Raw genomic sequence first — 24805 nt, 5'->3', positions numbered from 1 at the left:
ATTCTAAAGTTAAAATGAAGGAATGATTTAGTGCAGTACATGAGGGACACAATGTACCAATTGACAGAACCCTTTTCCTTAAAGAAACACAATAATGTGACAGAGAAAAGACAGTCATTTTTTCTGCAAAGGTGAATCTGCTTGACAGAAAATAGAGAAAGAAGGCTCATATTAGTTTACCGTAAATGGGAGCTGGAGTTGGAGTAGGAGCTAGAAAGGACATTAATATACAGGAATTTAATCAAAATTAGTAATGGAAGGATACAAGATAGCATAAGAAGACAAAGACTGTACATGATTAAGGTTATAAAATTAAGCCCTATGCTTAGCCATGAGCATACTACTAATAAACATGCGATAACCATTTCAGAATTTTAAAAAAACCTTAATTTCAAATAAAAATATATTATTTCCCCCAATTTTCTTATAGAAATGTCACTAATGTGCATATCTACTATTTTATCCTAGTCTGATACAGAGCAGGTACACTGAGGTTATCACCTCAAAGGTATCTTTTAAAGAAAAAAGTAAAGGTATTAACCTATCCATGTTACAGTTATGAAACTATAACCACCAAACATTTAATTTTTTTTGCCCTTTCAATCTAACACAGGCAAGTTGGTTGTGTCATATTTGTTCTTGTTCTCACCAACAACACTGAGCTCGGCACTGGCAGAAACATCATCCAGAGTGGTGTTGGCCACACACGTATAGGTCCCCCCATCATTGTCTCTTACGTCAGTTACCACCAAGTGGTCCTTGTCCACCGTGAACCTGCAAAAAGAACCAGCTCAGAGCAGCTGAACGGGACATCCAACCACACCCCATCTGGCAAGAAAGAAACTGTGAACTTGATGAAAGGAAAGGACGATACATATTTCAGCAAGATGGGGTGAAAATCTTATATACCGTATATAAATACATCTAATTTTAATAATAAAGTCAGAAAACAATTAGAATGAATGAGAATCTTGGGGTAGGAAGGATACTGAGTATAATGGTTTTCAACCAGACCTCTGGAGTCTTAGAGGCTTCCTTAAAGCTCTTGGAGCAAAACGTCATACGGTGCTCCACCAATATGCACAATTACTGTGTGTCAATTAAAAAACAGAATAAATGTTTTTTAATAAAAGTCCCTAGGAGCATCCTGAGGTGAGGAGGGGCCAGCTTCACACTTACCCTTGCTACAGTGCTTTATTTATTATTCTGCTGCCAAGAAATGCTCAAAAACCATTCTTCTGAATGTCTATCAAAGTGTATATTTTATTTATTATTTACTGCAGAAATTTTGTTTCATTTTTAGTCATATGGGTGAAGTCTCATAGGAGAAAGTAAATGCAAACAATAGTAACCTGTTTTATCCCTAGAAACAGGAAGATTCAGATCAGCAATTTCCACTGAGAGTTTTCCAGGGGTTACTTGCAGACATGAAAAATTGCTCAGTGGGTCAAAAGACAATGCATGCAGGATTCATGTATGATTTAATAAAGCTGAATAAATCATAAACTGTCATCCAGGTTTATTTCCAAGTTCCAGCTCAGCTTACTTAACCTGATTGTCATTTCTTCATACTTCTTTCTCCTCTTTATCAACTCCGATTCCACAAATAAGTGGAGGCACAGCCTGGATGGAACTAGGCACATAGAGAAGAAGGCCACAAAGTACTCTTGGGCCCATGAACAAGCAGCAGGGCAGCATTAGTCACCACAGGTTTAGGTGAGCTGCAGGCAAACCACAGAAACCATTTCCACCAAGATACAGCACTCTTTCTAGTAAGGGCAATCACTTGTAGCTACTGTGATTGCTGAAATCACACATCCGAGTCTGAGTATTTACTGTGTTTACTATGTCAAATTGAGGGCCTTGCTGGAAAATGCCATGACCTTTCTTTTATTGCAAGTTAAGGGATTGCAGCGTGCTCAGATTCTTTTAAATGCTTTGTTTTTGCTTTTTCTTCCCCTTCCAAAAAAGCAAAAGAAAACTCCCTATCCAAATAAAAATGAGTGTCTTTTAAAATACTGGCAAGGATTCAGATGCACTCTGATAATTAAAGAGATCGTATTTCTGTTTATTTGTAGAATGGGAATAAAAACATCTGTTGAGATTTTACTGTTCAAGGTGCAAAACAATGGATGTTGTCCAAAGCTTAAAGGGCTTTTCTCCACCCAAATTACACAGGCCAACACACAAAGATAGACAAACATTCTCAGGGTCTTATTTCAATCACTCAATGACCTCTTCTTAGGTCCTAATATTGTATAGCAGAAAGAAAAAGTGTACCTCTATTTTACAGACAGCAGACTTGAGAAACTAAAAACATCACCCTTAAGTCACTATACAATCAACCTTTAGCTCAAAAGCAGTTTCCAGAGAGAAAGACGAAATCATCTTCAAATACCTTTCATCACTGGGCAGCTCACCATTGTCCTTCAGCCACGTGACGGTGGCGATTAGGGTGTGATCGTGTTTCACTTTGCATTCAAAGGTCACTGTGCTCCCTCTCTGCACAACTGCGTACTCCGGCTGTTTAAGGATCCTTGTTGGATCTGAAGTTCAAAGTTATTATTACCCATAGGTAAATATGGAGAATTTGCTCAAAGTCACGTAACACTTGAAAAAAGTTTATTACCTTTGATTTCTAAGTGAACTTCATTCTTTGCTATCCCTAATTTATTCCTGGCAACACATGTGTAGGTTCCTGTACTGTTCTTTGGGGCCACAGGGATTTCTAAAGTTCCATTTTCGTGTAAAACATAAATGTCTTCATGAAGAGCACTTCCTTTAGCTCCTTTAAACCTTTATTACCCAACATGATGAGAATAAGACATATAATTTGAAGTCAAAGAAAATGTCACATTCAAGGTCAGCACAACCATGGTCTACATTAAAGTGTAAGTATAAAGACACTTGGAATTTGCACAAGCACACTACATACTTGTATGTTAGGAGGTAAATGTAATGACATGACACAAAACTGGAGAAATCACTAATAAATGGCATTTGTAGAATTAGGCTCATAATACATAAGTTGTAATTTTTATCAGAAATCCATATTTAATAAACACATTATTAACTATTTTAATCCTAAACAGGTAACAAAATAGACAGAAAGAAGACTGCTTTTTTTTTTTTACATTTTATGTCCAACTGTGGTGCATTAGTAATTCTATCTACAGGCTGCAATTTTAGAGATTTTGATTTCAATGCTATATGGATTGTATTTATCCTTTGAAAGGATGAAAAGGAAAATATTCAGGGGAGGGATAAAAAAAGCATGTATATCAGAGAGGAGAAGTAAAGACAGATGATAAGGGATGAGGCAGAGTCAACATATTCGCTAAGTGTTAATCCTGTCACCTTAAGTAGGAAATCTGCAGAAGTATTCCTGTTTCTCTTCTCGGTGGTTAAGCTGGGGCATTTAAACCTGCATTCATTCTCATCTAAATAGTTGAAACCCAGCACAGCATTGGGAACCTTACAGATGACCAATACATGACTGTTGCAGTTCCCTTTCACTCACCCATCCTCATAGGCTGCCTACCCCAGCCAGGGACCTCCCAGCTCCTTTAAAGCAAGTCCGTACCAGGTAGTGGACTTGTACCAGGAGTGGTGTGTAAAGGGGGTGGTCTGAAGGGGGCAGTTAAAGGACACTGGAGAGCTTGGCTGTACCCAATCAGGAAGATCTACAGAGAGAGGTACTAAAGGGAAATATTCATGGTAGTTAATTCTGTGTTTGAGCTTTCAGAACCTCTTCCTCATCCCACAGGATTTCTTATTATCAAGGAAAGACTTCCAACCAGTCCCTCCAGCTACTATTCACAAAGTCCCTGGTGATGTCCATGGCATTATAAAACATAGCAGCCTTAAAGTAAAAAAAAAAAAGATTTACATATAGCTCTGTAAATGAGTGAATTCAATAATTGGTAGTATGATAGATTATGCACTCCATTTCTCCTGTTTGTTCTTTGACTAAAACCCAACGTATTTAGAAAAGTAAATGCTTTAACAAATCTAAGTATTAAAAAACACATAAGGTCATTACTTACCACTCAATGGTAGGCAGAGGAGACCCAAAGAAAGCACAATCTAGGAAAGCAGGCCTGTTTGCAATGACCTGGTAGAGTGTGTTTTCAGATGTGAGGATTCTTGGGGGCTCAGCTAAAAAGCATTTTTAAAGGTACAATAAATATTAGGATACTTTTTAGTTTTTTTTTTTGAATTAAATTCTTTTATTGGTACATTGTAGGTATACAACACAATTACATTTCTCATTGGGAATCGTACCTTTATATAATGCATCTTGGTTCTTATTTTTTCCCCATTCCTAGCCCTCCCTTCACGCCCTCCACCCTTCCCTATTTACAAAGACTTTATTTCCATTTTTTCCATTTCTCATCATTTTTCCTTTCCCTTCTTTCCTTTCCCCTGCACCTCCCACTACCCCTACCCCTTTGGACATTTTCTTCCTATTTTACATTATCGATTATTCATTCTAATCATTGGTACATTTTAGGTATACAATATCATGACATTCATCATTGGAAAATTGCACCTTTACATAGTCTCTCTTGGTTCTTATTTTTCACTCTTGCCTAGCCCTCCCTTCAACCCCTTCAGTCCTATTTACAAAGGTTTTGTTCCTATTTTTCCATTTTCTCATATTAATCCCATTCCCTTCTATCCTTTCCCTTAGCCCTCCCACTTCCTTCCCCTTTGTCACTTTTCTTCCTATTTCACATTACCTATTATACATTTAGTCCTTATTTACACTTTCAGTTTCTCACACCAGAGAAACTATTCGGTATTTACACGTGTGTCCTATTTATTTCACTTAAGAGTATCGCCTCAATGTGCATCCACTTAGCTATAAATGTCTCTAATTTCTCATTTTTTATGGCTGAGTAGTACTCCATTTTAGAAAAAAACCACATTTTCTTTAACCAGTCTCCAGTTGATGGGCATTTGGGCTGTTCCCAAGTTTTAGCTATTACATACTGCGCTGCTATGAACATGGGTGCACATATATCACTGTGGTATGATTCTTTTAATTCTTTGGGGAAGATCCCCAGCAGTGGAATAGTGGGGTCAAATGGGACTTCCAGTCCTAGTTCTTTGAGGTATCTCCATACTGATTTCCACAGTGGTTGCACCAGTCGACACTCCCATCAGCAGTGGACCAGGGTTCCTCTTTCCCCACAGCCCCGCCAGCATTTGTTATTGGTTGATTTCATGATAGCAGCCATTCTTTCTGGAGTGAAGTGGGATCTCAGCATTGTTTACATTTGCATCTCTTGAATGACCAGTGATGTTGAACATTTTTTCATGTATTTCTTTGCTATTTCTACTTCTTTGTCTGAGAAATGTCTGTTCATTTCAGATGCCCATTTTTGGATTGGGTCTTTAAATTTGGGAGGTCTGATCTTTTTAAGTTCTTTATAGATTCGAGATAGTAGACCTTTGTCTGAGGAAGAGCAGGTGAAGATTTTTTTCCCACATTGTGTCTTGTCTCTTCACACTGCTGGTGGTTTCTCTTGCTGTGCGGAAGCTTTTTAATAAGAAGAGATCCCATTTGTTGATTGTTTGTGCTAGTTCACGGGCAACTGAGGTTTTGTTCATAAAATCTTTTCCAACACTGATGTCTTCAAGGGTTCTACCTACCCTCTGTTCCAACTGGTTCAGAGTTTCTGTTTTAATATTTAGATCTTTAATCCATTTTGATTTTAGTTTAGTGCATGGTGAGAGATATAGGTCTAGTTTTAATCTTTGGCAAGTTGAAGCCCAATTTTTCCAGCACCATTTATTGAAGAGGCTATCTTTCCTCCAGTGAGGGTGTTTGGCTCCTTTGTCGAAGATGAGATGGCTGAGTGTGTCTGGCGTTGTTTCTGCATCTTCTAATCTGTTCCACTGGTCCTCAAGTCTGTTTCTTTGCCAGTACCATGCTGTTTTTATCACAGTAGCTTTGTAGTAGAGTTGCAGGTTGGGGATTGTGATACCCTCTCCCATGTGTCTGTTACCTAGAATTGCTTTTGCTATTCTGGGTCTCTTCTTGCTCCAAATGAATTTCTGGATTGTTTTCTCGAGGTCCATGAAGTATGCTGCTGGGATCTCAATTGGAATTGCATTAAATCTATATAGCAGTTTTGGAAGTATGGCCATTTTCACTATATTAATCCTTCCTACCCAGGAGCAGGGGATGTCTGTCCATTTTTGGATATCATCTTCAGTCTCTCTTTTCAGAATGCCATAGTTTTCAGAGAAGAGGTCTTTGATTTCTTTCGTTAGGATGATTCCTAGGTATTTCAGTTTTTTGGATGCTATTGTGAAAGGAATTATTTGCCTTATTTCTCTCTCAGTGAGTCTGTCATTGGTGTAGAGGAATGCTATTGATTTTTGTGTGTTGACCTTGTAACCAGCTACTTGACTGAATTTGGTTATTAAGTCTAGAAGACTTTTGGGGGAGTTCTTGGGGTCTTCTTTATAGAATATCATGTCATCTGCAAATAATGACAATTTGACTTCTTCATTTCCTATCTTTATTCCTTTTATTTCTTTCTCTTGTCTAATTGCCGTGGCTAATGTTTCCAAAACTATATTGAACAAGAGTGGTGATAGTGGACATCCTTGTCTTGTTCCTGATTTTAGTGGGAAGGATTTCAGTTTGTGACCATTTAGTATGATATTGGCTGCTGGTCTTTCATAGATGGCTTCTATCAGTTTGAGGTAGAGACCATCTATTCCAATTTTTTGTAGGGTTTTTATCATAAATGCATGTTGGATTTTGTCAAATGCTTTTTCTGCATCTATGGAGATAATCATATGGTTTTTGTGCTTGGCTCTATTGATATAGTGTATTACATTGATTGTGTATATTGAACCATCCCTGCATCCCTGGGATGAATCCCACTTGATCAGGGGGTATGATCTTCTTGATGATCTTCTGCATTCTGTTTGCCATTATATTATTAAGGATTTTTGCATCTATGTTCATTAGTGAGATTGGCCTATAGTTCTCTTTTTCAGTTGGGTCTTTCTCTGCTTTGGGGATCAAGGTGATGCTTGCTTCCAGGAATGAATTTGGGAGTATTGCTTCCCTTTCAATTTCATTGAAGAGTTTAAACAGTAGTGGCAGCAGTTCCTCTCTAAATGTCTTGTAGAATTCAGCAGTGAAGCCATCAGGGCCCGGACTTTTCTTAGTTGATAAGTTTTTAATTACATTTTCAATTTCATTGGTTGATATTGGGTTGTTCAGAATTTTTAGGTCTTCTTCGTTCAACTTTGGTAATTCATATGTATCTAGGAATTTGTCCATTTCTTCTGTGTTTTCCATCTTATTAGTGTATAGGTTCTGGAAGTAGGTATTGATGATCCTCTGGATTTCTGCTGGGTCTGTTGTCATTTCACCCTTTTCATTCCTAATTGCATGGATTTGGGCCTTTTCTTTCCTTTTTCTGACAAGGTTGGCTAAAGGTTTGTCAATTTTGTTGATTCTTTCGAAGAACCAACTCTTGGCTTCATTGATTTTTTGTATCATTCTCTTAGTCTCCATTGCATTGATTTCTCCTCTGATCTTTATAATTTCCTCCCTTGTATGAGCTTTGGGCTTGTCCTGTTCTTCTTTTCCTAGAAGCTTGAGGGTCAGCATCAGGTTGTTTACTTGGGCTCATTCTGTTTTCCTAATATGCGTATTCACTGCTATAAATTTCCCTCGTAAGACAGCTTTCACTGTGTCCCATAGATTCCGATATGTTGTATTGTCATTGGCATTTAATTGAAGGAACTGTCTGATTTCTTCTTTAATTTCCTCTGTGACCCCTTGGTTATTCAGAAGTGTGTTGTTCAATTTCCCCGTGTTTATGAAATTTTTTGAGTTTCTTTTGCTATGGATCTCCAATTTCATCGCACTATGGTCTGATAATGTACAGGGGATAACTTCAATTCCTTTGCACTTACTTAAACATGTTCTATGTGTGAGTATGTGGTCTATTTTGGAGAATGACCCATGTGCAGCTGAGAAGAATGTGTATTCTGATTTTGTGGGGTGGAAGACTCTGTAAACATCTGTTAAGTTCATTTGTTCAAGAGTTCGATTGAGTTCTAGTATTTCATTACTTACTTTTAGTCTAGTTGATCTATCTATTTGTGACAGTGGGGTGTTGAGGTCCCCCACTACAATTGTATTACTGCATATATGACTTTTCATGTCCGTTAGTATTTGTTTTATATAGTTGGGTGCACTAGTGTTTGGTGCATAGATATTTATGATTGTCATCTCTTCCTCTTGGATTCTTCCCTTTACAAGGATGTGGTGTCCTTCTTCATCTCTCTTAATTAGTGTTGGTTTGAAATCTACTTGATCTGCCAAGAGGATAGCTACTCCTGCTTTTTTTCAGGTTCCTGTCGCATGCAGTATTGTTTTCCACCCTTTAACTTTCAGTCTATGAGTTTCCTTTTGAATGAAGTGTGTTTCTTGTATGCAGCATATTGTTGGATTTTGCTTCTTGACCCATTCTGCCAGTCTATTTCTTTTGATTGGTGAATTGAGACCATTAATATTGATGGTTATAACTGAAATGTATTGACTTGTCATTGCCATGACTTTTTCTTTTTGTTGGGTTCTCCCCCTTTACATTTAATTTCTTATCATGCCAGATGGGTACATGCTGCTTTGCTTCCTGGGGTTGTGATCCTCAATGTCTGTTCCTAGGCTCTTGTGTAAAATTCTTTGGAGTGCTGGTTTGGTATTCACGAAGTTCCTAAGGTGCTCTTTGTCATGAAAGTATCTTATTTCTCCATTCATTTTGAAAGACAGTTTTGCAGGGTACATCAATCTGGGTTGGAGCCTGTTTGCTTTAGGGCTTGGAATATGTCACTCCAAGCTCTTCTTGCCTTGATGGTTTGTGTTGAGAAGTCTGCTGTGATTCTGATGGGCTTTCCTTTGTATGTGATTTGTTTCTTTTCTCTGACTGCTTGCAGAACTTTGTTCTTCTGTTGAGTTTCTGGAATCTGAACAATTATATGCCTATGTGTAGATTTTTTTTGATCAAGGCTATTTGGAGTCCTATATGCCTCCCTTATCTGAATGTCAACCTCTTTTCCCCTGCTTGGGAAGTTTTCTGCCATTATTTCTGTGAAGAGATTTTTTATGTCATCTGCACTCTCTCCTGTTTCTTCATTGAGCCCAATCAGTCTTATGTTATTCTTTTTTGCATCATCTAGCAGCTGCTGGATTGATTTCTCATGTTCCCTTATAATTTTGAAACAATTTTTCTTTTCCTGGTCATTAATTGCAATCTTGTCTTCTATATCTGAAATTCTGCCCTCACATTGGCTCATTCTGCTGTGTAGACTTTCAGTGGGGTTTTTCATGTCCTGGAAATCTATTTGCATCTGTTTTATGGATTCCATTTGTTTCTTATGTTGGGATTCCATTGTGTTCCTCAGCTCCTCTTTAGATTTATTAATCATGTCTTGTACTAGGGGCACAATTTCTCCTATTATCTGAGAAATTATTTCTGATTTCATTTTTTCCAGATCCCCTTTTGTTGCCAGTTCAGTGGGTCCAGGTGGTTGAGTATCAGAGTGTTCCATCTCATTTCCCTTTGGGGTTGCTGTAGGTGATCTGGAAGTCTGGTTTTGAGACTTATTTACGTGTTTTCTCATTTCGACTGGGGCGGGGGGCTGTTAGCGCCTACATGGATTACCTCCTCTGAGCTGGGTGAGGTGGGACAGGGGCTACGAGCAGCGGTAGGGATGGTGACCCAAAAGCCATTTCCTGTGGGCTGGGAGCAGTTGGAGGGATGGTCGCCAGGAAACCCCTTCCTCTGGACCAGGAGCAGTGGGACGATGGCTCAGAAGCCCCTACCTCTGGGCCGGGAACAGTGGGACTCAGTACCTTGGTCTGGTGGTCTGGTGTCCTCTGCATCTTTGTATTGTGGAAGCAGGTGGCTGCCTGTCTGCAGTGGGGTGATTCGGCGTGTGTTCCTTGAGACTGGGGACCTCGGTAGGGTGTGGGCAGACCTGCCTGTCTGCAGCGAGGTGATTCAGCGTCTTCTGTGTGACTCAGGACCTCGGTAGGGCGTGCGCAGACCTGCCTGTCTGCAGTGGGCTGATTCGGCGTGTGTTCCTTGAGACTGGGGACCTCGGTAGGGTGTGGGCAGACCTGCCTGTCTGCAGCGAGGTGATTCAGCGTCTTCTGTGTGACTCAGGACCTTGGTAGGGTGTGCACAGACCTGCCTGTCTGCAGTGGGCTGATTCGGTGTGTTCTGTGCGACTCAGGACCTTGGTAGGGCATGGGCAGACCTGCCTGTCTGCAGCGGGGTGATTAGGCGTCTTCCATGCGACTCAGGACCTCGGTAGGGTGTCCACAGGCATGCCCCACCCACCAGCTTCCTCAAGCCTCCGCGCTCTGGCAGCCGATACTTTTTAGTTTTAAAATGTATTCACTCCTTTTTATTGTAAGGTCATTAAGTGTTATGGTAAAGCACAACCAGTATGTCTTTTCTCACATTGCCTATCAGGTATGACTTATCAATCACTCAAGGAAGAGAAAACATGGTTTTCCTCCATCTACCGCGTGTTCAATATCCTACTCAGGCATTGTCTACTTATTGATTTCTTATCTATACCTCCTTCAATACTGTGAGTTCTTTGCAACACCTGGGAAATGTGACTTTTAACCATTTTAACTGCAGAACAGTGTTTGACAGAAAAGTAACAGCCCAATGTACTTTTGTTGAATGCCTGGCCCATCATTTCTCCATTGGGTGAGAATGCTGGGCCACACATGAGCTGGCAGAAAACAGTAGACCAGTGATTTTGGTGCCTGGAAAACAGAGGGAACTAAAAAGTTTCCTACAGCCAAGGAACAACAAACCAAAGAGACAACCTATGGAATGAGAGAAAATATTTACATACCACACATCTGATAGATTAATAATCCAAAATATGTAACAAACTCAAACAATTCAATGAATAGTATTAGAAAACAACCTGATTTAAAAAATAGACAAAGGACCTTAATAGCCATTTTTCAAAAGAAGACATACAAATGACCAACAGGTGTATGAAAAAAGAAAAGCTCAACATCATTAATCATCAGAAAAAATGCAAACTTTAACCACAATGATCTATTAGGTGACACCTGTTAGAATGGCTACTATGAAAAAGATGGAAGATAATCTTTCAGCTTTAAAAAGAAGAAAATCCTGTTGTCTATGACAACATGGACAAACCTGGAGGGTATTATGTTGCATGAAATAAGCCAGAGCCAGCAAGACAAATATTGCACAATCTCACTTATATATGTGGAACCTAAACAAGTACAACTCATGGAAGTAGAGACTGAAAAATGAAAACAGAAGTCAAAACTGCCTCCTCAATATCCACCATTATTTTAACTGCTTAGTTCCTCATGTGATTAAAGACCTTTATTTCAAGCATGAAGGAAAAATACCAAGTATGGTTGGCTTCCTGAAGTTAAATTTATTTGAAAAGGGAGCACACTAATATTAAAGACTTGAAGTATAATTCCTTGGTACCATAAGAACAATTCTTTTTTTTTCCCCATAAGAACAATTCTTGCATAGATTTTAATACATGTGTTTTTGGTAGTTTTCCTCCATGATAGAAATAGAGTATTTACATAAGACAACCATTTCAGAATATGTTTGAGGTCTACATTCTGTCATGAGTATTTTTCAACATATTTCTATAATTCAGTAAATGTATACCTCTGACTTGGATAAGGGCCAAACATTATGATTAGTGGTTATTTAAAAAAATCATAAAGTTGTTATTGAACTTATCTGTTTCTAAGGATGGAAGAGGAATAATATTCAGTTGCTAATAGCAAACAACTGTTATTTTCCTTTTGAGGGGTTTGACACAGTGTGACCATCTGTGAATGGAAGCGCCTGGCTGATTATTTCTACAATAAAGAGTGTGTCATTATAAAAACTTAAGAAGGAACACTACAAGCAGACTATAATACTCTTTAGGGCAAGGTTTGTACCTTATCCACCTTCATATATTACTTATATTTTTTCTCAATGAGTTGAAAATAACAGCAGTCATTAATTTAATTTGCCATGTCTATAATAAAGGGAGCGCTTACCAAGCACATTGACAAATGCATTTGCCAGTAAATATCCATACTCATTAGAGGCATTGCATTGATAAACCGCACTGGATCTTTCTTGAACATTTGAAAAAATTATGGTATCACCATCTATTCTTCTGCTGGGGTCATCAGGAGCAACTGTTTGGGTGTAAAAACAGAAAGAATTATTTGTTTCTCCTTGCTTAATAGATGTATATTAGACTGGTAAATCTTGAAGTCTACACAGAATAAGGGGGACACAAATACAGACTGATCTAGGCATAGGTAGCAAGAAGATGACTAGAAGCCAAGGCAGATGCCATCATTATTTTCTCACCAGAAATTAGTTATCACATATCAACATACATCTGTGTTCAAGAGTCACTGAGGCTTGAGTAGGTTAATTCTGTAAAACTGAGGATTATTTTGAGAGGTGCAGATCTCTGAAACTGCATTTGGCAAGTTGAACCAGTTAAGAGGACTTGACTTCCATTCTAAGCACCATTTCTTTTTCTTTGGTGGTAGGAAAAAGATGTTCATTTAAAATGTACTTATCTCTACAGTGAGGCTTTTATCACTTTGAAATAAAAAATATTTGGTTCACCTGTGATTTATTAACTCACTTCAATAAAAACAAAGCAAATGACAGTTATTTATTCTTATTTTATTACGTACACTCCAAGTACTGTGCTCACTCATTTTCTAACAGTCTCCTACCATTGCTGTAACAGTTTACCACAAACTTGGTGGCTGAAAACAACACAGATTTACTGCTACAGTATTTGGTTCTGTAGGCTGGATGTCTGACGTGAGTCCTCCTGAACCAAAAGCACAGTAGGGCAGGGCTGTGTTCCTTTGTGGAGGTCCTGTGGGGGGGGCATTCCCTTGCCTTTTCCGCCTTCTGGAGGTGCTCCACATTCCTTAACCCACGGTCTCTTCTCCATCTTCAAAGCCCCCTGTGCTGCATCTCTCTGATCATTCTCCCAGTCACATTCCTCTCTGACCAGTCAGGAAGGCTTTTGGCTTCTGAGGGCCTGCGTGAGTAAAGCAGGCCCAACCCAGATAACTCAGGGCCATCTCATGGCCCTTAATCAACACAGGCAGAGTAACTTTTGCCATGTATGGTAAAATATTCACAGGTTTCAGTGAGGACATCTTTGGGGGGCCATTATTCTGCCTACTGCATATTCCCTCACATTTATCTTTCTGTTGGTTCAGATAAGAATATTCTAAAAAGACAGACTCTTGGAGATGGCGGAAAGGATCAGAGGGAGCTGAGAGAAAGGAGAGTAAAGGGATTGAAAATGGTCAAGATAGGTTACATGTATGTACCAATTTTCCAAAATGAACATCATTATTCGGTGTGGCAAGTATATGGTAATAAAACAAAAAAATTGATGCACCACAATTATAGCTTAGAACAAAGTTTTTGGTTAGCTCCCAAAGATTCTTAAAACTCCAACTTATGAGCTACTCCTCATGGATTGATTAGTGCCTTCATTCCTGAGCAGGCAAGATATGTTCTTACAAAAGTAGTTGTTTAACACTGGCATCACAATCAATAGCTAAATCGTGAGATCTTCTTAGGTATTCCAGTCTGTTCCATTAGTGATGGGGGTAGCTGTGATACTTCCAATTGGTTTCTTAGTTCACATCTGCTGTTTCTGATGCTATAAATTCCCAGATTACCTTAAGGAACAAATCAGAAGACAAGTAGAAGCAATAATTTCTTCAACAGGCTACAGATTCACCAAAAATGACAGCTGAGGATTGAAGTGTCACACTGGCCTAGGAAGTGAACTATGCATGTAGCAGGCAGCCAGGGACCTGTATTATGGTTTTTATCTGGATGTCCCCCCAAAGCCTCATGCGTTCAGAGGCAGAGGCTTGTAGAGGTGATTAGTTTATGGAGATGCCACATCTGGCTTGGTGTGGGGCCAGACTGGAAGAGGTGGGTCACTGGGGATGTGATGTGGAAGGGGGCATCTCCTCCCTGGCTCCTCTTTTCATGCTCTGCTTCCTGGTTGCCATGAGGTAAGCAGCTTTTCTTTTGTGATACCCCTCTGGCATGTCGCCCTGCCTGGGGTTAGCAGACTCTGGACTGAAACTGCTACAAACTGTGAGCCAAAATAAATCTTTCCTCTTTTATGCTGTGGCTGTCAAATATGTTTTCCCAGTGGTGAGAAAGTGATAAAGAAAACTGAGAATGCAGCATGCCTCAGAAGGGCTCACATTCCTTGTCCTGGATCCCAAGACTTGTATCACCAGGGCCTTTCTGACTCACTCTCTCTCAGGGATGCCCATCCACTGCCCCAGTAAGGCAGCATTTCTGGAGACTCTCTGTGGATTATTCCTAGCACTTGTAGACCCAGCATTTGGGCACTTGATGTTGGGAGTCTGCAGGGGACTTTTGGTACCAACCATGTGCCACCCTGAGTGCACCTCTGTGGATACGCCAGGCAGAGGAGTACGGCCCCGAGGACTGTAGATGTGATGGGCACAGGTGGATCTTGGAGCCATGTCTCTCTGGATGGTGACAGACTGTGGGAGAAGAGCTCCCCACATTCCCTGATTATATGAACTCTTAAGAGTCAGACCCACCATCTGATAAAGTCTAATAGACATAGGGTTTCAGTTTTTGCAAGATGAAAATGGCCTGGAGATGTATTGACAGCAATGTAAATATACTTTAACAATAATAATAAAGGTTATACTACTGTGATCACTGAGACATAGCTCAGCTGACAAAGCTAGAGGACAATTTTCTCCAAGTGGAGACTCCTTAGTCACAGTCATAAAGCATTTCTGTAGATCAGAGTTATAGTTTTCTTTGGTATCAATTCTTCAGGAAAATATTCTTTCCTCCAAAAGGCATCAGACTGTATCTGCCTTATTTATGCTAAATGGATCAGTCTTCAAATATTTATTTTTGGCAAGATACTAAGAATAAAACAAACTTGTACATTAGGTATGAGAAATGAGTAAGCAAATCTCTTTCCATGGGGGTTTGAGCTACATTTTCCTAAAGCACTTATTAAAGAGATGCAAACAAACTCAGGAATTGGCACAGTGACATATGAAGCTCAGTCGGTAGCTGGACACAGAATAGAATCACTATGCAGAGACAGTTGAAGCCTTTGGATGCTGTGTGCTGGTCACTGGGTGGGAGTAATTCGCCAGCATGCAAACCCAAATCATCTAAAGGAATAACAATTAACTCTAAGAATAACCAATTTCATTTGCTGTAAATGAACACCGGAAAAAGAAATTGAAGAGAATAGAATCTCCATATATAGCTATAAGCCCCAAAGGTAAGGTCCAGCACTGGGGTGCCAGCTTTCAGAAACACTTTCTTTTAATCTAACTTTCCTGACATGACTGGCTAAAATTACATATGTTTCCAATACTTAATGAGAATAATAATAATGATGATGATGATGATGATGCTACCTTACAAGTACAGAGCACTATCAGTCTTTAGAACATTTTTACATTTTATTATATAATTTTATTTTACAAAGAACTTTATCAAGTAGTTTAACCACATAGTAAGGCATTACAGTGGTACCTCAGTTCATAAATGCTTTTGTTTGCAAACAATTTGTTTCACAAACAGAAGCATTTGGCAAAATTTTGTTTCTGTTTGCGAACTCTGCATCAGGTGACAAACATGACTGCAGCCATCTTTCCCGTATGAATGTGAATGTGGTCATCTTTTCTAGAATTTTGGAATGAATTAAGTTTGTGAACCGAGGCACTATTGTAAATGCATTTTGGTAATGTGAGCAACTACAGACAGGCACACTCAACTGTTTGAGATTGATATTTAGGTTTTCTGAGTTATTCAACTTTATAAGTATTTCTTAGAAAATGAACATTTGGGCATAATGTAGAACCAATCTTGGGGTGGACACTTGAATTTTTCTCTTTATCCTTACTGTATTCCATCACCTACAAGAGGATGCCAACTGAGCCCCTTACTTTGGAGAAACAGAAGAAGGATCAAAGAAATCTTGGGAATATCCTAGACTAGGCCTCCATTTCCTTGGGTGCTTACCATGTGTCACTAGTTTTCAATCTTTCCTTCCAGAGTGAGCAAATATATAACTGTGACAGGAGAGCTGCCCTTTCTCGTCTTCTTTGTTATTTCCTCCTCATATCTGAGAGGAAAGGGGCCTTTTAATATAAGAATAGTGAGATCTTCTGCAGGAGTGTGGAGAGCCAACACAACTCACAGAGTGGACCATTAAAGGCCTACAAGTATCAGCCTCTCCTGCTACCTCCTGGATAGGGATCATGGTGACTATGGCCTTGCCTTGGGGACCACCACTAGGATGGCATGGGCTCTCTAGTGGGGGAGACAAAAAGCAGAAGGAACTCACAAACTCACATCTAAGAGTGAATCCAGTGTCCTACAAGGTGGCTTCCTGGAGAGAGTTAGGAAATGCTTTGCTGGTAGCAAGTTCTTTTTCTTTCTGGGTCTGCCTTCACACCCTCTAGGATAATGCAAGTCACACAGTAAAACTAAGTTCTCCCTTCAGCACCAGCTCTTACAACTGTGTTATTGCTGACTTCTGTAGATTGTTTTAAAACTATTCTGGATGGTTTTGGGCAAATTCCATATTTAACACAACGTTATTTTCAAAGGAAATTTAAAGTAATACCACCAGTCTTTGCGGGGAGAGGCTGAGTAGCTTTAGAAGCCACTGAGAGGAACCTGGGTGTTTTTGGAATTAATACTTTCAGTTTTGCAGAACAGCAGTTTCCAAGTTAGAAACACAGTCACAAGTCAATGGCTTCACATTTTGCTAGCAAAATCCAAGTCTTATGCTTCTCTTTTCCTGATCCTGCTTCTCCTTGGACAGTATTTGTGTGCACTCGGCAGCCAGAATCTGCAGAAGCAGAGGAGGGGGTTGGTGTTCTTGAGCACTTGCCCACAAATCAGGAGCGGGAGGCTGTGTGCCTGGCAGTATGGGCCCCTGACTGTGTCTATTCTGTGTGGCTCAGGGGATGAACCTCAGGCACCTGGCAAGGATGCTGCATGGCTCCCTGCAGGATGGTATTGCAGAGGCACAGCTGTTCCCTGGCTCCTCTTCCCAGCAACTGGCCCACCCACAGTTTCTGCAGTCTCTTGGGCAGAAGGTGTTGCCAGCAGACCAGCTCATGCCCCTGCAGCTGCTGGGGCTGTTGCTTACCAAGCACTTTCAGTGCCTATGTTCCTATGGTCCTATCTTTGCCCTTTTACATCTTTCTCCATCCTTCCCCCTTGCCTTGGCACTGTGGATACATCTGTGGGGTGCCCAACTCAGCAAACTGCAGAGGAGAAACAAGCACTTTCCCATTTTCAGAATGGTCCCCAAACCTCAGAGGCAATTCTGTTTTGGAGGCCTCTAATTCACAGGGCCACTCCAAGCAGGGTGGAAAGGGGAGAAGCACAAGAAGCCTCCTCAAATCTCTACTGAATGTTTTTGACAGTTTTCTTCCTCATTTACTCCTTATTTGGATTGGGGAAGTCACCACACAGTGGGGGTGTGTTCATGTCCACCTAGGACTGAGGTGTCAAGGCCTGGTATCCTCCCCAGAGGATGCTCAGCAGGAGGTATACATGGAGCAGCTGCTGAGAGCAGGGCAGGGAAAGCTGTGCCCTTCAGCGTTGTCATGCGGGGAGCAGGCAGCCCATCGCCTCCCTTCATGTTGCCAGAGTGACTGCCGTGGGGCACACAGTGGTCACCTGGGTCTGCAGGAGCGGGACGATTCCCATCATCTCCACTCAGCCTCCTTTCTTCTGTTCCAAGGAGACTTAAAAAATGCTTTTGGGATGGAAGAAATGAACTGCTTGGGAATCTGAGCGACTTCTGCTCTAGATCTAGCTGGGTAATTTGGGGCGCCAGTAGAATTATCTGATTATCTCCTTGGGACCATTGTCCTCTTCCCCCAAAGCAGGCCTCTTGCAGTTGATCTGCGCCCTGTGAACTTTTATTTAAAAGAAGGGAATGTCTATAGCTGCATTTTCAGAGCTCTTAATTCAACTAGAGTACGAGGTTCTCTCATAGGCTGTGCTGGTGCTATCGTCCCTAACTCCCAATGTGACAGTATTAAGTGGAAGGGGCCTCTGAGGAGTGACTAGATTACGAGGGTTACCCTATCATGAATGAGAATGGTGTCCTCATAAAAGGTCTGGGTGAGTCTGTTTGCTCCTTGTGTGATGCGAGCACATATAGGAGGCAGAATCTATGAGCAATGAGCCATCACCAGACACTGATTCTGTGGGCAACTTCATTCCACAATTCCTATCCTGGTTACAAACAATAAATTTCTGTGGTTTATAAATTACCCAGTCAAAGGTACTTTGTTATAGTAGCAAGAACAGATTAACACGGGCAATTTGGAAGATTTGACAAACAAATCAGGAGCAAAGATCAGACATTATTTAATTTCCCAGCTATGTCTCATTTTTCCTTGCAGAGAACTGCTTTTTGGCTGCCAAGTACAAGGATTTATTCCTTCAACATCCCCTGGCTCCCCTGTTTTCCCACTGAGTGGCTAGATGGAAGTTCCCTCCTACTTGTCTGTTTTGCTGAGTTGAGATCTCAGAAGCACATTTAACCTTCCATAAATCATAAAGAAGCTCTGAGATGCAAAAAACCATAGAGCAAAAGTGCTGAGCATATTCCATCACTTATTGCTATTCTGTATGCATTTCTAAGAAAATCACATATTGTACCATAAACCTTCTTTCAGTTCTGAGCTTTCTTGCACCTTTTCTCTGTTTTTACTCATAATTCCCCAAGAATGGCAGAAGCTTCCTGATATACAACCACAAAGTGCTCTCTGTAGCTTTTCCTTATCCCAGTCATGGTTAACACTGTGAATGGAAATACATAAACCCCATTTACTGGCCTTTTAAGAATGTTTTCTCCCAGAAATGCATTTGATCTAGCAGGAAACACAGACTGGCTATTTCAAAGTATTTGATCACAGCTACACCTTGTGACAGAGGGAAACCCCCAATAAATGCTGCAACAAATAATCATGGAGTTACTCGGAATCCTGTGGGTGTCACACCTTAATGATGAGAAATGGGAACTTGTGGCATATTAAATTTGACCATTTTCTCATTCATCTTAGGAAGAAGATTCAGTTCAATGGACCTTTTGGTTATGAGGAAGCAGAAATGATATTCAATTCTGATACAGAGACCATCAGGAGCCAAGCTGTTCTCCATCATAAGCCTGAAGGTTGCTTTTAGTGTGAGTAAAGAATATTTTTGCAGCTGATGCTGATATTGACTGTGAGGCGAATCTGAGTCTGGATTTGAAGCAGAAACTGATTTTCTCTCTTCTTCTCTCTGAGTTTGAGAGGAGGTTTGAACTTTAAGAAGGGAAAAGTGTTTAAAGATTCTCCTGGTGGGTGGTGGGAGAATAAGAATTGCCGGGGGCTCTCTATTCATGGGCATGGCTTGGGATTCCAAGGGCAGCGATGTACGATTCATTTTAAGTTCTTTTTTTTCTTTTGCTATAGTTTGATTCTAATATCTTCAAGCCTCTAAATAAGCTTTATAAAACTAGTCTTTGCTGGGTTTCTGAGGATTAGTGGAAGGGCCTATAGTCACACTTTGGAGGACCACTGCAGGCAGCAAAATAGCAGGCCAGAGAAGCTGGATAACAAGGAGCTGGGAGTGGAGCAGCTGACAGTGACAATGGCTGAGTGGCAAGCAGATGTAAGCTTTGCTCAAGGAAGATCTTAGCCAATACTCAGGGAGGGAAAAATGGGAGAAGACTGAACATCCTGTATGGGATCAGGGCCAGGTTGTTCTTTAGGTGTTAAATGTGACAGTGACCTGTGAGGACTGGAGAAATTGGGAACGTTGGGCTTTTCTGAGGACTGAAAACTCTAAGTAAGGCAGCTGTGTTTCTTATTTTCCTATATCCACCAGCTCTATGTCTAGGCTTCTTGCCCATCTCCGATGATTCCTATGAAGTTTCCACAAATCACTTAATGTGAACAAAGAAGATAATCTGATGGTGTTTTGATGGTGTTTATTTCTGACCCTGTCATTCTTCCCAAGATCCAGGTAAAAAATAGGAAATACTGAGAAGTCCTGATCAACACATATGACATTATTTTAATAGCACAAGCCATTTAAACTCATAATAAATATTTGAAGGCAATAAAATAAAACTTCAGAGGTAATCTAGTGCATCTTATACATGGCTTCCTTCCTTAACCAGAAGTATTTTATCACCACTTGCCCACTGTGGAAATGTAGTAGATATGCTCTGGGAATATACTGCAACTCGAGCCAGCCAAGGAAACTTACTTTCTATTGGAACTCCATTTGTTAACCAGCTAATTCTGGGTTTGGGGTTGCCATTAGCTCTGCAGATCAGGGTTCCATCTTCTCCCGGGGACAGCACAAGATTTTGGGGTGCCATGATCCAATATGGAGCCGCTTTTTTGAAGGAATAAAAACAGACCAAAAATCTGACTCAGATAAGTATTACAGTAAAGAATACATTGAACTATCTTAAAAATAAATATATTATTTTTTAAGAGATCTAGTCTCATTTTTTAGAGTGCACAGATTTATAAGAAATGCTTCAAAGAACACTGAGTATTCAAAAGAATATTAAAAGACTCATAAATTGAAAATCAAAGACCTGTAAAATACATATAAAATTAGGAAGCAACTTAAAAAACTTCATTTTTGAAAAGCTGCAAAGGTAATAAAGGTTCCTCTAATGTCAACATCTTATATAACCAGTTGTAGTTGCCAAACAACAAATTAACATTGGTATAACACTATTAAGAAAACTATAGGGCCAGGGATTTAGCTCAGTGGTTCCGCCGCCTGTTTCACAAGTGCAAGGTCCTGAGTTACATCCCTGGTACTAAAAAAAAAAAAAGAAAAAGAAAACTATAGACTTTATTAGGATTTGCCTAGTTTTTTCACAAAGTCTTATTTCTGTCCTAGGATCCTGTCCCAGATACGACATTGCATTGACTTGTCTTGTTTCCTTAGTATCTTCTGATGAGGCAGTTTCATTTTTTGTGATCTTGACACTTTGGAAGAACATGAATCTGTTATTTTGGTAGAATGTCTTTCAACCAGAGTTCTCCTGATGTTATCTCATGGTTAGCCTGAGGATTGGGGTTTTGAGAAGCACCCAGTGGTGATGGAACTTCTGACTGCACCATAATAGGAAGGAGATGAGATCAACATGACCTTTTACTGGTTAAAGTGGTGCCTGCCCAAGTGTCTCCACTGCGAACCTAATCCTCTCCTGCATTGCATACTCTGTTGGTCAGCAGTGAGCTACTAAGTGCACCCACTCAAGAGGAAGGGAAGTAAGCTCCATCTCTCTGAGGAGGGAATATTAAAGAAGTAGTGGACATATATTAAAACTACTGCAGTGACAAAGTTTTTGGAGGGGGACACTTTGAAGCTATGCAAATACCCTGTTTCTTTGAAAAGTTTCACCCACTAATCCTTACATTTATCACTGTATCTTTCCTGAAACAATTATCATTATTAGGTTATAATGGTAATTTTCTATTTTCCTCATTCTTGCTAACTCTACTAACTGGAATTCCTTTGTGAGAAAGATTTGAAGGAGCAAATCTTTAACTTGGTGTAGACGCATTATTTTATTTGTTTGGTACCAGGGATCAAACTCAGGACCTTGCACTTTTGAGGCAGGTGGAACCACTGAGCTAAATCCCTGGCCCTGTAGATGCATTATTAATAGCAATGAGGAAAGTTTCAAGGCACCATGACTGTTGATATAAATTCTTATTTCACTACTGAAGAACATGATCAAAGGCATATAAAATTGAATTTCAGAGCCTTTCATGAAAGCAAGAGGAATGCATTTGATATAATGACATACCTTTAACTGTAACAGAAATGGTATGATGAATGGCTCCTAATGCATTTTTGGCTATACACTGATAATTTCCAGAGTCTGCTTCTGAAACTTGAATGATCTGCAAGGTTTTCTTGAAGTTCCGATAAAATGTCCGGTTGGTAGGTAGTGTTCCATCTTCTTTTATCCAGTAAATAATTGGGGTAGGCCTGATAGGATAAATAATGATGTGATAAAGAAAAGCTCAACCATGAATATTTTTCAGGGTAAATTTCATGCAAATTTATAATAAATTCTTTAGGTAAAGATCATGAAAAACATGCAGATATTTTAATTTGAATCACACTTTTATAAGAAATGTTCAAAACCTATATTTGAAATGGTAAGTTAACATTTTCACACAGTTATGGTGTAATTTATAGTATACTGTGAACTCCAACAACAGTGTTGCTTGAGTTGCCTTATTGAAGGGACTTGATTATTTCCTTCAACATTTTGATCAATGAGGAACTCCTGGACATTTTTACAGGAAGGCATTATGTCAATAAAAAGAATTACCATTAATTAATGATGCTGAGTTATAATTTTTCATCAGCTAGAGTTAAAAATGTACAGAGAAAGAGTTCACATATAATCTGTTCCTATGAACATATACACACATTTCCATATCAGATGGGAGTGATTTTGTTTTATATCTGATGTGAATTAAGTAATTAGAGGATTGGCATTCTTTCCTTAATTTAATTACTTGTGATATTTAAAATTACTATAACAACTGTTAAGAATAGGCCGAGTTAATATATTCTATAATGTGTCACCCAACTGTGTTTCATATTAAATTAAGAAATATGGAAAAAGTGAAAGGCCCCAGTACAGGCTTGGAGTGAGATCTTCCAAGTTCCAGTTCTGTCCTTAAATTTCTCTCTGATCATGGATCCCTGACCTCTCTGGGCCTCAGTTTTCTTAGCTGCCTTAATGGGGATAAGAATTCTTGATGTGATCTAATGACATTAGCAGGTTTTCATGAGGGTAAAGTAAAAGTCCATTCAGCACAAACACTTGTAAGCACTAACCTATGTATCAGGCATTGATCTGTGTGTTGGGAAGATAATGATGAGAGAAGAATGATCCAGGCCCTCCGAAGATCACATTAGAAATGCAAGTGGATTTAACTGACACTCTGTAACAATGATTTTGAATTGTTTGGATAAACAGCAATGACTGAGTATATATGTGCGTGTGTGTGTGTGTGTGTGTGTGTGTGTGTGTGTATCTGGTGAAAGATATATATTTGATGAAATAGCTTCCAAAATTAAAATATGCCATGAATTTAAAAAAAGCAGATGTGGAATCATTTTGAAAAAACTGATTACTTCTGAAAAACTAATTTGCGTTTCATAGATATGAAGGTGAGATGGGTTGGGGTTAGGAGTACAATACAATAGGTCACATCTCACAAAGCTATGGATTGTTTTGGAGGGCTACTATTCTACTGAGCAGTTGTTAAGAGTTAGGAATATTTTGATTCTATCAGTCTAGTGCTTGGTTTATAAGTGATAGTCTCAGTCTCGGTTTTACAAAATTTAAAATTATTTTCTGGGGCTTTGTGAAATTTCCATATACCAATCATATTTTATTTTACATTTTATATAATACAGGTGGAGCACGTCTAATCCAAAAAAGGGCTTTGTGAAATTTCCAAATACCAATCATATTTTATTTTACATTTTATACAATAGGTTGAGCAGGCTTAATCCAAAAAAGTGAAGTGCAAATTACTCCAAAATCTGAAAACTTTTTGAATGTCATGCTAAAACTTAACTGATAAAGTCTATGTAAATATTCCAAAATACAAAAAAAATCTGAAATCTAAAATACTTCTGGTCCTAGATATTTCAGAAAAGGTATACTCAACTTACATATCATTTGTGGGAAGATGAGTCACTAAATTGTGAGAATGACTTTCAGGCCACCATACCACTGCCCCCAGCACCCAGGAGCAGAGCCCCTCCACCCAGTGGCGAGGAATTGAGCTGTGCAGGCATCAGCAGCACCCCCCCCCTTCCCTGATGAAATAAGAAGACACTTAAACAAGACTCAAAACCAGAATTCCAGATCACCTAAAGCAACCCCAAAGGGAAATGAGATGGAATAATCTGATACTCAACCACCTGGACTCCTTGAACTGGCAACAAAAGAGGATCTGGAAAAAAGGAAGTCAAAAATAATCTGTCAGATAACAGCAAAGATTGTGCCCATAGTGCAAGACATGATTAATAAATCTAGAGAGGACACAGATAAAAAAAAAAATAGAGGAGCTGAGGACCATGATGGAATCCCAGCATAGGAAACAAATGGAATCCATAAAACAGATGCAAACAGATTTCCAGGAGATTTAAAAATCCACTGAAAGTTTATGCAGCAGAATGAACCAATGTGAGGACAGAATTTCAGATATAGAAGATAAAATTGAAAATAGTGACCAGGAAAAGAAAAATTGCTTTTAAATAGTAAGGGACCACAAGAAATCAATCCAGAAGCTGCTAGACGATGCAAAGAAGGATAACATAAGACTGTTCGGAGTCAATGAAGAAACAGGACAGAATGCAGACGACATAAAAAAACTGTTCACAGAAGTGATGGCAGAAAACTTCCCAAGCAGGGGAAAAGAACTTGACATACAGATAAGTGAGTCATATAGGACTCCAACCAGCCTTGATCAAAAAAAATCTACACATAGGCATATAATAGTTAAGATTCCAGAAACCCAAAAGAAGAACAAAATTCTACAAGCAGTTAGAGAAAAGAAACACATCACATACAAAGGAAAGACCATCAGAAT

At 39.5% G+C, this 24805-nt stretch overlaps 1 protein-coding gene across 41 annotated transcripts in view; it reads right to left on the bottom strand.

Moving 5' to 3' along the window:
- The window catches only part of Nrcam (neuronal cell adhesion molecule), a 318132-nt gene that overhangs the window by 34939 nt on the left and 258388 nt on the right, over window positions 1-24805 (bottom strand). For 27 of the 41 annotated variants that reach the window (XM_087206457.1, XM_087206458.1, XM_087206460.1 and 24 more), the window contains 8 exons: window positions 21988-22172; window positions 20418-20549; window positions 12113-12256; window positions 4047-4158; window positions 2630-2796; window positions 2399-2546; window positions 650-774; window positions 181-210 (listed from right to left, as the gene is read on the bottom strand). In XM_087206457.1, the coding sequence (XP_087062583.1) occupies window positions 181-210; window positions 650-774; window positions 2399-2546; window positions 2630-2796; window positions 4047-4158; window positions 12113-12256; window positions 20418-20549; window positions 21988-22172 (1043 nt within the window). The remainder of the gene's footprint in view (window positions 1-180; window positions 211-649; window positions 775-2398; window positions 2547-2629; window positions 2797-4046; window positions 4159-12112; window positions 12257-20417; window positions 20550-21987; window positions 22173-24805) is intronic. The other 14 variants (XM_087206481.1, XM_087206467.1, XM_087206475.1 and 11 more) reach the window with 1 other exon arrangement.

This window comes from Heterocephalus glaber, unplaced genomic scaffold (assembly GCF_053883595.1).
Source record: "Heterocephalus glaber isolate CG9 unplaced genomic scaffold, H.glaber_assembly_v1.0 deba00000676, whole genome shotgun sequence".
Lineage (NCBI taxonomy): Eukaryota > Metazoa > Chordata > Mammalia > Rodentia > Bathyergidae > Heterocephalus > Heterocephalus glaber.
This window is presented reverse-complemented; position numbering and strand designations above follow the sequence as displayed.